Source organism: Cupressus sempervirens, chromosome 9 (genome assembly GCF_028749045.1).
Source record: "Cupressus sempervirens isolate cs-2001-9-10 chromosome 9, ASM2874904v1, whole genome shotgun sequence".
NCBI classification, from domain to species: domain Eukaryota; kingdom Viridiplantae; phylum Streptophyta; class Pinopsida; order Cupressales; family Cupressaceae; genus Cupressus; species Cupressus sempervirens.
Window position 1 is genome coordinate 365,268,242 of NC_143126.1, and position 13,299 is coordinate 365,281,540.

The 13,299-nt window shown below is 38.0% G+C and overlaps 1 protein-coding gene across 10 annotated transcripts in view; it reads right to left on the reverse strand.

Annotated features, from left to right (window-relative positions):
* Positions 1–350: 350 nt before the first annotated feature.
* Positions 351–13,299, reverse strand: part of LOC149538810 (protein SEEDLING PLASTID DEVELOPMENT 1-like) — a 228,623-nt gene continuing 215,674 nt past the window's right edge. For 7 of the 10 annotated variants that reach the window (XR_016356108.1, XR_016356110.1, XM_089800133.1 and 4 more), the window contains one exon: positions 351–943. Coding sequence is in view for 5 of the 10 variants with exons in the window: in XM_089800133.1 (XP_089656259.1) it covers positions 761–943 (183 nt within the window). In the remaining 5 variants the exon portion in view is untranslated. Of the gene's footprint in view, positions 944–1,612; positions 1,702–2,367; positions 2,501–13,299 lie in introns of all 10 variants that reach the window. The other 3 variants (XM_089800127.1, XM_089800128.1, XR_016356109.1) reach the window with 2 other exon arrangements.

Sequence of the window (13,299 nt, forward strand, 5' to 3'; positions counted from 1 at the left end):
TGACTCATCAAACCAACCCAAACTTGCAGCTTACCAGCTCGACATACGGTGAAATAAACAACTATGTATTCCAACTACTAAATTTGTGGAAGTTGAGAAGATTTAAAAATTTAAAAAATATTTTAAAAAGTAAAAACTTTGTTTTTTTGTGGGAAAGAATGAGCACAACTTGCCATGTGGCATAACTTTTCCCTAAGCAAGTGGGACTATTTCCAGCCCCACCTCATTTCTCATTCGACCTCTATTCCCTAAAAATAGAGCCCAAGCCCCCCTCATAGAACCCCTGCCTAACTCACCTATGAAAATGCACTTCCTAAAATGGTAGAAATAAACAATGAGATTGCACGTGCTTTCTTGATCACACTCCAATAATTCAATATCTTTGTTTGAACTTTGGGATGTGTATTCATCCTCTGAAAGTTGCAAGCTTAGGCATTTTACAGTGAGCAAGCATATAAAGAATATACAAAACATGATAGAAAGAGGAGAGAAGCAAAAGGCCAACAACTTCTCCTGTTTCTTGGAAGCTCCTCTTTACAAAGAAGCCTAATAATATACTAGGCACCCTCCCTCAATTACTCGGGAAGGTAACCACTGCATTTGATTTTATTCTGGAGACGAATATATGTAGCAATATCAACTTTAACAGTGTAATTAAAACAGTATTCTGCAGTCAATGCTCAATAGTAAATGGATATTCGAAATTTAGAGTTTAGATAAATATCTTCTCTTGAAGAAAGTGTGCAGATTCATTTCCTTGTTACTTGTGGGTAGGAGGAAGGATTTGTAACCTTGGATCTAACTCAGTACCCAATTTTTCTGTTACTAATTGATAGCTCTCCGCCAGTTTTATTTGACTATCAATAATCTTCGGACATCTTGGAAGAAGTTCCACCGCCTCCCCTACTGGAAATACGATGTACTCGATAGCAAGTCTGGCTTCCTGGGAAAGCATAGATGCATTAAACACAAACAAAACTTTTGAAAAATCAAAACGTGCCTTGAGAAATATTTCATAATAGCCACATGACAGTACTTAAGTTCCCTCTAAAAGACAGATTAAAATTTGAGAAAATATCTCAATTGCCAAAACTTAGGTCATGTTTGGATCAAGGCTACATTTTTATTTCAAAATTAGTCTTGTTTATCTCACACGAAATAAAACTAATGCACTTATACGCAAGTCAGTACAGCAGTTAGAAAGAGCTGGACACGTCTTTAGAAAAATTTATCCAAGTCCATAGGATTACCTCATGGAATAATAGAAAATTTGGATAATAGCCCCTGTCACGCTTTATATTCAAATCCTTCAAATAGTTTCAATTAATTAAAAGGGATGGGATCTACATCAAAGAAATTGTCTTTTATAGTTGTCTGTAATTTGAAAGTACTAACTGGAATCTTGGTTCCAACATAACATCATATAGGGTGATTTGGAGAGATATAGGTGTTGGAAGTAATTGAGGTTCTGAGAGTGGGGGTGAATCAGAACCAGTTCTTTTAATTTAAACAAGTGACAAATTTCAATTTAACATTCCATAAAACTGAATGTATAAAATTTGCTCTCAACAATCAACATTCAACATGATAGAGTAAGAAGATGATAACTCACAAAAGATAGAGACACGAGATTTGTGCTGAGTGGAAAACCCTCAAAAATCTTTATGGTTTCATCATAGAGAGGAAAACCACTCCATGAACCTGTAATTTTATTGAATTAATCAGCAGCTACAACTGCTCAGGGCTACAACCCTCTTTATCTCTCTCTTGGATTTGAATTACAATCTTACATAAACATATAACTATATTTTATACACCTATACATGTAAGCAAATTTATAATAAATCTTTCAGATCACCTTTAAAACTTTTTCAATAATTTTTGTGTCTTTGCTTTAAACACATTGAATGTGTTTTTACAAGTTTCAGCATTCTCTTAAATAGAGAAACAATTTCATACATGTAAAACATATTAAGAATTAGTTTTCAAAGAAACTGAACCAGTTCAGGGCAGTTATACAAGAATGCCCTCTTTTTATCTTACATCGAGTTATTCTTTAACAAAAAGAACTTATTCTTTAACTGTCAAACTGCCGAAACCAGAAAATGGTTTTCAATCTAAAACCAACAAAAAATGGCCCATCATCTCCTTTAAACTGAGTCATCAAAAATTTTCCATAATATATACTTCAAAAAAAGAGACTGAATCAAGCTGGTTAGGATTCATTCCTAAAACCCTCATTCATTTGTGTGACTAAAGATGAGCTTTTTACAAAAACAAGAGACTGTATTACAGTTGAACTGATTTCAAAACAAACTATATTTTGAACTCTCCTATGCAACATGGAAGTAGAGAGATCAGTCATACCTTTGTTTTGCGCATACCTCTTAAGGAGCAATAACAAATCTTTAACCATTTTAGCATGACTACAAACCCTTTTGTTTCTTTTATCTGTGGCTGTTCTCAGCATGAAAACCACTTGCTTTCTTTTATCCACCCACTGTTCTCAGCACAAGAAACTTGCACAGAGCCATATATCAGAGAAGTATAAGAATCAAGAAAACAAAAAACATTTACACCCTTTGTTACCAGCAAGATTCAAACTAACATTCTCAGCCAAGGTTACCTTCCTGAAACCGGATCACAGTTGAAGTTTTTTCACCAATTTACAATCATTCCTTACCACCATGAAAGAACAACAAATTTTTTTTGAACAGAATAATCTTACCATAATGCTATCGAATACCCACAAAAGAAATTATGTTTGATAAAACTTTCAAGTCGGCCACATATTCTCAACACTTGGCACCACAGTTTCCAAGAAAGTTTCGCATACTGCATGCTACAACAGAGCCTCATAAATGCCATGTACAGTCCACATGCCTTTTTAACATGCCTTTTAACTGCCGTTTACCCAAACTTTCAAAACATTTTAATGCCACGATGTCACAACATTTAACACTGTTTTTTAAACATGTTATGACACATAATTTTTGCTTAAAAAACGAAGTCAAAAACATAGTCAACAATCTCCCCCATTTTTGAGGCAAAAATTTAACCTCCTCTATATAGTCATCTAATATATGCAGGATGATATACAAATTATATCCAATTGAACCTCTTTTTTATATACCATCTAACATATACAAGATAATATACAAATGTTCTGATCCTGTGACTATACAAAAAAGATATTCGGAAGAACTGACAAAAATGACTAAACTGATATGCTGATCACTAACAAAATCTGACTGAACTGATATGCTGATCATTGATGACTGAACTAATATGCTGATCATTGACAAAATCTTACTGAACTGATATGCTGATCACTGACAAAATCTGACTAAACTGATATACTGATCATTGATGATTGAACTGATATGCTGATCACTGACAAAATCTGACTGAACTGATATGCTGATCACTGAATGTGCTGAACAAAACTGAATCTGATTCATTAACTTCCTTACCTCCCCCAAATTTTTTGCATCAAAAACATAGGATTTCTGCTTTTTGATCGAGTTAGAAGAAATTTCTATGAATAGGAGCAGAAACCTAACACCAAATATTACTTCAAATTATTTATGTCAGCAGTGATTGAGAGAAAACTCTCAATCGAGACTCTTAACCGTTCAAAAGATTCCCTAGGTAGAGCTTCAGTGAAAATATTTGCTATCTGTCCTTGAGATGGAACATAAATCAACTTAAATTCATTGCTAAGAACTTTATCACACAAAAAATGAAGTTTGATAGCCACATGTTTTGTACGAGAGTGCATTACTGGATTTTTACTTAGTTGAATAGCACTCATATTATCACAAATGATAGAGGTAGGCTTTGAGACTTGAATACCTAAATCAGAGAGCTGATAATTCATCCAAATCAGCTGAGTGCAACAAGCAGTAGCAGCAACATATTCAGATTCACTGTAATATTCTGAGAAAATTTTTACACAAAGTTCTGGGACTGTGTTGGTAATTTTGTCAAACAACTCAAATACACCAAATGTTTTTTCATTTCAAGTTTATAGTATACACTAAACTCAACAATAAGCTCATTGTATCAACCCAAAAATTTTCATTCATGACTGCATTAACCCAACAGACAACAGGATGAAACTTAACATATATTAAAAAAAATACAATAATCTATCCCAGTCAATGATTCAACTAGAAAACCGTTAACAATGTCACTATCCAGTAAAAATACTCTTGCATTATACATACAGCTCATAACTTAATAATGGCAATTGGATGTTAGACATCTACCTGGAGTGGATGGTAGTTCGAGTTGGCAATGCACAAGTGAATGGAGGTGGTGAAGGATAATCACAGACCCGTATCTGAGTGTTGACAGTGACTGCACTAGCAAGGTTCTTCCATATTTGACTTCTCAGTTAACTTCTTTCTCAACCCGACTTCCCATACACATTCACGGCAACCTTCCACTAGCGTTAAAAATCACAGTTGGGACCAAAGTTAATGTTGCACGTAAGGAGTTTGTGTTGGTGTGAAGACCCGACGGAATTGATTTTGCCCTCACCTGGAGCGTCTGCTAGAACCCTATGACTTCACCTATGCCTCGTAGCTCAGTAGAACTCAACCGCAGATTGAGTCAATGCGTAGTTATTCCCCCTGGTTCCTATCTTAACCATAAGCATCCAACCAATTCTAATATGGCAATGAAAAAGAAACGCAGCACCGTACCTTACTGTTAACCTTTAGCCCAATGATCTCTGCATATTACTCTCCCATGCGTATTTTCTGAGATTATGGATTTGAATGTAGAATGACCTTTATTCAGAAGGTTTGATATAGCTTCAAAATAGATGAAGAGTTGGGGTAACGTCCAATCTTTTCGGAAGGAAAACTCCTCACAGTTCGGACCAGTCACATTTAAGCAACTAGAACTTCAAAGTATTCAAGCTCATAAATTTTCTTGTGTCCAAATCCCAATACAAGCTCTACTTTTATAACCTCAAAGTGGGAGAAAACACAAGGAGCAAGGAATGTGGGATAAAAACACCATTTTTGTCCTATAGTCACTTAAAGCCACTTTATAAAGTAAATAACTTTATAACATAAAGTGACTTTATTCCACACACATTAATAAGGTTCTGAAGTATATAAAATTAAACCTCCATTGTGACTAGTAGGCATCCTGTTAGATAATGTCGTTAATCTATCCGGATGTGGAAATAAATTAAGCTGGTGCCCAAAACACTAGTGCTAAGAAGGGGACATGATAGTCCTCCCCTCCCGGGATTGCTTGCCCTCAAGCAATCTCAGTGCTAGATGCTACAGTATAGACTCACCTTCCCAAGTGGTGTCCTCATATGGTAAGTTTTTCCATCGAACTAAATATTCCCTAATGGTTCTGGTACGCAGCTTCCTCTCCCGGGTTTCAATCACTTCCTCCGGCACCAAAATAAGCTTACCCACTTCATCAAGCGGGGGCAAACACACTTTGAGGGCACAATCTGCTGGCCCACGGCCTTCTTGAGGCATGAAACATGAAAAACATTGTGGATTCGACTGTCACTTGGCAAATCCAGCTCATAAGCGACCTCTCCTACCCTCCTGGTGATACAATAAGGTCTGTAAAATTTGGGCTTAAGTTTCTCTGACCCGCTTTTCTTCAAGGAGCTCTGTCTATATGGCTGTAGATGAAGAAAGACTCGATCACCCACCTCAAAACTCCGCTCAGTATGATGTCGATCAACATATAACTTCTGTTGGTTCTGTGCCTACTGAATATTATCCTGAGAGCTCGGAGGATGTCCTGTTGGTCCATAATCAAGTCTTTGGCCAAAGGTGCCCTGCTGTCCTGTAAGGCCAAATCAATAAAAGAAAGGGACTCGTAACTATAAAGGGCACGGAAAGGAGTCATCCGAATAGACATATGACAAGTGGTATTATAGAAATGCTCTACCAAATACAACCACTTAACCCAAGCTCTCTGCTGGCCTATAATGTAGTTCCTCAAGTACCCTTCCACCCACTTATTCACTATTTCAGTTTGACCATCCATTTGTGGGTGATAGCTAGTGCTGGGAGTCAACTCTGTACCTATCAATCTGAAAATCTCCTGCCAAAAGGTACTGAGAAACCTACTATCCTTGTCACTCATAATGGTCCTGGGTAATCCATGGAGATGGAAAACCTCTCAAAAGAACAACTCAGCTACCTGAGAGGCTGACCAATCTGCGACGATCACAAAGAAGTGTGCATACTTGGTCAATTTGTCCACCACTAAAAAAATGCAATCCTTGCCTTGGACCCTCGACAACCTGGTAATAAAATTTATGGAGATACTCTCCCAGCTCTGGGCTGGAATAGGGAGAGGCTGTAGTAAACCTGCAGGAAAGCCCTGTTTAGACTTGTTATGTTGACAAGTCTGACACTCTCTGACATACTGCAATACATCGTCCTTAAGCCCCTTCCAAGAGAATCTCTCCTTGATCTGCCTATAGGTTTTAAAAAAAACTTGGGTGCCCTACTGATGGTGCATTGTGTATGGTGCACATAATATCCCCCTTTAGTTTAGATTCACGTACTAGGTAGATTCTGTTTTTGTAATATATAACATCATTCATTACCTTGTACCACTCGTCCTCAAGTATACCATCCATAACCTGACAAACATGAGCATTTTTGGAATACTCCACTAATAGCTGGGACCTCCAATCTGCTGAAATCTCAGAAATGACATAATACGCTAGCACTGGGGGTCGTTGGGAAAGAGCATCAACAACTATATTATTTTTCTCCTTGACATACTCGATGTCAAAATCGTAAGCTTGTATCTTGCTGACCCATTTCTGCTGCCTTTTGTTGAACTCCTCCTATTCCAGGAAGTAGCGTAAGCTGTTATGATCGGTTTTTACTATAAATTTACTTCCCACCAAGTACTGTCTAAATTTGGCTAAGGCATGCATTATAGCCAGCATCTCCTTATCATAGGTGGAATATAGTAACTCGCTGCCCCTAAGTTTTCTACTCTCAAAAGCAATGAGATGACGATCTTGCATTAATACTACCCCTATTTCGCTTCCCGAAGCATCACACTCTAAAACAAAGGGCCTAGAAAAATCAGGAAGTGCTAGCACTGGACATGTACTCATCACCTATTTCAGTTTATCAAACGCTGCCTCAGAATCCTCTATCCAACTAAATGCCCCTTTTCGTGTCAAATCGGTAAGGGGTGCTGCTACCTAGGAAAAACCCTTGGCGAACTGCCAATAATAGGAACAAAGACCAAGAAAACCTCGTAACTCAGAGACATCTCTCGGTGGTGGCCAATCTAGAATTGCCTGTATCTTCTCCTGATGCACCTTAACCCCCTTGGCACCAATCACATGCCCCAAATAGAGAATCTCGGTTAGCCCAAATTCGCACTAAGACTCTTTTGCGAATAAAAAATGCTCCTCCATGAGACTAAGGACCTCATCCAAATGCTGCAAATGTTCTTTCCAAGTCCTGCTGAAGATTAAAATGTCATCAAAGAAAACCAATACACTCTTCCTTAGCTGTTTCTTGAAAATATGATTCATGCACAACTGGAAAGTGACAGGTGCGTTAGTGAGCCCAAATGGCATCACTAAAAACTCATAGTGTCCGTAGTGGCATCTGAAAGCTGTCTTATGCACGTCCTCCTTACGGACTCTAATCTGGTGGTATCCTGATCGAAGGTCTATCTTCGAGAAATAAATTGCCCCGTGAAGCTCATCTAGTAACTCATCAATGCGGGGAATTAGATACTTATTTTTAATGGTTCCCTTGTTCAGTGTGCGGTAGTCTATACACATCCGAAGGGTGTCGTCCTTCTTCTTAACCAACACCACTGAAGAGGCAAAGAGGCTAGAGTTGGGTCTGATATGCCCCATATCTAAAAGCTCCTTGATCGTCTTCTCTATCTCTTCCTTGTAGTCCCTGGGGTGACGATAAGGGGTACTAATGATGGGTTTGGCACCCTCCTTTAGCTCAATGATATGCTCAAACCCTCTATCTGCTGGGATTCCCGGAGGTATATCCTCAAACACTCTCCTGTGCTTATCTATAACTGTTTGAATGTCATAATGATACTGCTGCCTTGTATCACGTGTCTCCTTTGAGGAGATGAAACACTATGTCACCCACTCTATATCATGTCTCAAATAGCCTCCATCCTGTGAGTTGTAATTAATCTGGGTCCACTATCTGGGATGGCTTTGAGGACTACTAACCGATCACCCTATGAAAATTCCAACTGCATGGTCTCGTGATCAAAAGTGTACCTATGAAGAGTCCTTAACCACTGTCTACCCAAAATAATATCCAACCCATCCAAATCAACAACGTAGAAATCAGTCTCCAAAAGATAATCGTCAAACTGTATCTGAAGACCTGCTACCTTCTCTGTACACCTCAACACTTCACCGCCTGCAACCTTCACCTCAAACTCGAGAATGTCAATTGTCTGCAAACCTCTCCTAAATACTATCCGTGTACCAATGAAATTATGTGAGGCTCCTGTATCCAAGAGGCACACAATGCGCTGTCCCTTAACCACGCCCCTCACTCTAAAAGGATGACATGCCGGATCACTAGAAAGAGTGGCTATAATTGGAGGCTGTTCCGTGATGTTTTTCTTCTTCTTATCTTTAAAAGGCTGCTCTTCAACTTCTTCCTCCTTGCTGTCCTCAAGCTCTTCACCTTCTTGTTGCTCCTCTTCATCCTCGGATAGAACCTCAACATAATATATCTTGCCTTTCCCAAGGCATTTGTGATTGGGGGTCCAAGGCTCCCTGCAAGTAAAGCACAATTTCTTCCTCCTAAGTTCGTTCCGTGTTTCAAAATCCAACCTGGGAGGAGTGGGTTTCTGCAGGTTTTTATTTCCTTGGCTTAATGTAGATCCCCTGTAAGGTTTCTTTGGAGGCAGTAATATTGATGAGGGTGAATCCAAATCATGAGCTATATTGATCGCGTCATCCAAAGTGTTTGGTTTAAGAACCTTAACCAAACCCCTAAATCTATCCTGTAAACCTTCTGTGAATAGCATTACTTTCCGCTGTTCTAACATATTTGGCACCATAATCGATATACACTGAAACTCATCAATGAACTTATCTAAAGATCCACTCTGATGTAACTAAGCCAAATCCCTGTAATAGACTTCAACATCCTTCCTGTCAAAGCAAGTAATTAGCTTAGAGTTGAAAGTCTCGTATGAAGTTATGAGGCCATGATTCTGTTTGACTAATCCATGATGCCACCAATCATACGTGGCTCCCTCTAGGTGCATAGTTGCAAATTTGATGGCCTCCGCTTCAGCCATGGGCTTAAGTGTCAAATAAGTATCTAGCTTGTGAATCCAAGCTCTAGCTGATGTCTAACCATTGCCATCAAAGGTGGGGAGAGTATATTTGTTCATAACATATTTTAAATCCCTGTTAGATCCTCTTGGTCTCTGATCCTGCTACTACCTATCAGCCTCTCTTTTCTGATTTAAATAGTGAATGAAGATCAGATTTTGTTTAACTAGATCCGGAAACAAATCCCACTCATCAAATGTTGCCATAACATTATCTGGTAACAAATTCGGAGCTGCAGGTGGTACAACTTCTTCTTCTACATTAAAAACCGACATCAAGGGTTTGTCCGTGTTATGTGTGGGAGCTCTAGCTACTCGGGAGACCCAGCTATACTACCACCTCCATTGTGATGGCTAGGAGCCCTTCTGTGGACCGGAAGCAACTATTACATAGTACCTGCTAATTGCTATAGAGCATTTGCAATATTGTTCTGTCCATCTTTGATAGCCTGTAAAGTTTCCCGGACTTCCCTGTACTGTTTATCTTCGTTACGTGCCAATTGAATGTTGTTTTCTGGTTCAACCTGTCCCAAATGATCAACCTGTTGAGTAATATCAGCTTGTTCACTTGTTTCCAAAGTTATTTCCTCATCAACAGAAAAACTATTTTCAATGTCAATATGTACTAAGGAGTTTGCTTGTTCCAGCTATAGGTGACTGAATTTATGATGTCTTCTACACATTCCTGGCTATCATTTTTAGGCTGATAATGGTCTGTAAAAATTTTATTATTTCTGACAAGATGGCAGGTCTTGTGGCTCTGATACCACTGTAATATTCTGAGAAATTTTTTACACAAAGTTCTGGGACTGTACTGGTAATTTTGTCAAACAACTCAAATACACCAAATGTTTTTTTCATTTCAAGTTTATAGTATACACTAAACTCAACAGTAAGCTCATTGTATCAACCCAGAATTTTTCATTCATGACTGTGTTAATCCAGCAGACAATAGGATGAAACTTAACATATATTTGGAAAAAATACAATAATCTATCTTAGTCAATGATTCAACTAGAAAACCGTTAACAAAGTCATTATCCAGTAAAAATACTGCATTATACATATGGCTCATGACTTCCTTAACAATGGCAATTGGGTGTCAGACATCTACTTGGAGTGGATGGTAGTTCCAGTCGGCAATGCACAAGTGAATGGAGGTGGTGAAGGATAATCATAGACCCGTATCCGAGTGTTGACGGTGACTGAAACTAGCAAGGTTCTTCCATATCTGACTTCTCAGTTAACTTCTTTCTCAACCCGACTTCCCATACACATTCACGGCAACCTTCCACTGGCGTTAAAAGTCACAGTCAGGACCAAAGTTAATGCTGTGTGTAAGGAGTCTGTGCTGGTGTGAAGACCCGACGGAATTGATTTTTCCCTCACCTAGAGTGTCCGCTAGAACCCTGTGACTTCACCTATGCCTTGTAGCTCAGTAGAACTCAGCCGCGGATTGATTCAATATGTGGTTATTTCCCCCTGGTCCCTATTTTAACCATAAGCATCCAACCGACTCTAATATGGCAATGAAAAAGAAACATAGCACCGTACCTTACTATTAACCTTAGCCCAATGATCTCTGCATATTACTCTCCCATGTGTATTTTCTGAGATTATGGCTTTGAATGCAGAATGACCTACTTTATTCGGAAGGTTTGATATAGCTTCAAAATAGATGAAGAGTTGGGGTAACATCCAATCTCTTCAGAAGGAAAACTGGAGGGGTCTCATCGTCACAGTTCGGACCAATCACATTTAAGCAACTAGAACTTCAAAGTATTCAAGCTCATAAATTTTCTTGTGTCCAAATCCCAATACAAGCTCCGCTTTTATGACTTCGAAGTGGGAGAAAACATAAGAAGCAAGGAATGTGGGATAAAAACGCCATTTTCGTCCTATAGTCACTTAAAGCCACTTTATAAAGTAAATAACTTTATAACATAAAGTGACTTTATTCTGCACACATTAATAAAGTTCTGAAGTATATAAAATTAAACCTCCATTGTGACTGGTAGGCATCCTGTTAGATAATACCGTTAATCTATTTAGATGTGGAAATAGATTAACTTGGCGCCTAAAATACTAGCGCTGAGAAGGGGACATGACATTCACAAGTAGATAAAGTAACACATTCTTGTTTTTTTGCTATGTCAAGCAACCAAACGATAACCAAGGAAAAATGTTTAACCACTAGTGCTTTTCTTATCATCAAATCCACCCCAATCTGCATCAATATAACCAGAAAGTGTAAAATCATCACTGTGAGGATACTATAAACCAAAGTCAAGAGTACCTTGAATGTACTTTAGAATTTGATTCATTGCATTAAGGTGAGACTATTTAGGATCAGACTGGAATCTAGAAACCATACAAACTGCTTGCATTATATTAGGGCTAGATGTTGTGAGATATAATAGACTTCCAATCATGGATCTATATGATGTTTGATTTACTGAAGGTGAATCATCATCCTTTACTAACTTGCAACCTGTTTCCATAGGAGTACTAACTGGTTTACAATCAATCATGTTAAACTTCCTCAACATTTCTTTAGCATATTTTGTTTGAGAAAGAAAAAGACTATGTTCAAGCTGTGAGACTTGCAAACCAAGAAAGAATGTGAGCACACCCAAAAGAGACATTTCAAATTCAGATTCCATGATGTTAGAAAAATGTTTTGCTGATTGATCATTAGTAGATCCAAAGATAATGACATTTGTTATAGAATTACTTAAGATGGAAATAAACCATATCTCACGTGGACACTATCCATCTGCAATTAGACTACAGTAAGATTTTGGGGGATAAGGAGTGTATGTATGGCACAATCTACGGTGCAACTTATATGCACCTGTTTTTAATGAAAATATAAGTCCCTTAGACTATTTACACTTGATACGGGTGCATATAAGTTGCCCCATATCCACTGGCGTGTATGTATACACCATTATAATCAAAAGCACATCGATGACATGTAAATGAATATGATCAACACTAAATTCGAACATCATTCCATGTAAATTTCACTTCATTGTTTGTAATCACATCTGAACAAACAAAATCGGGTCCCCGTTAGCCAGCGCCACCTCATCGTGAAGTATAGGTTGCGAAGTATACGATGTTAATGGTCAGTGAAGTGTAGTGGGTCCCCCAAGGAAAAGTGTGGTGGATTGGTTTCTGAATACAAGATATTAGAAGATTTGAATATAAGCATTGAATGTATACATTTTGAAGTGATCGGTGATATATACTTTGTTTATTAAGTTGTAACCATTTATAATTAATAATTATCAACTTTTTATGTGAACAAAATATATATTGAAAACAAGTGACTTCAAGGGTGAGAACTCTTTCATATATAGAGTGATTTCAGCAAATTGGGAAAATAAGAATTTGATCAAAACTATATTGCCTATGGAAGAGATGAATGGTTTAATATAATGACGAAAAATTGAGCAAGAAGCACACAACAATACTAATTGTGGAGTTTGATTCCATTATTTGTTTGTCATGTCAACACTGAGCAAATGACGTGGATTCCATAATGTGAGGAGACATTTGGGTTGACCCAATATTATATGTAGAAATATATGAGAAAACAAAATTGACAGTAATGAATCGGAAGGGCATTATTGGATGAAACCACAAAAAATAAGGGAGACAACCAACATGGTACAAAGGAAATTTCAGATAAATTACCATAAAACACGGTGCATTGAATAAATGGTCGCCAATCACAACCAAGACGGAAATAGGAGTCAAGGGTGCACATAGATGTGAATAAAATAAAACACCACGAAAATAATAAGGAATCCCATTTAGAGTGAATAAAGGGATCATGTCCTCAGAGGCACAACCATAGGGGAGCATAAAGGTGTGTCGATTGAGAGTCAGAAGGCTAAAAGTGTGAGGGAAACCAAGAAACACCATGAGGGCATTCAT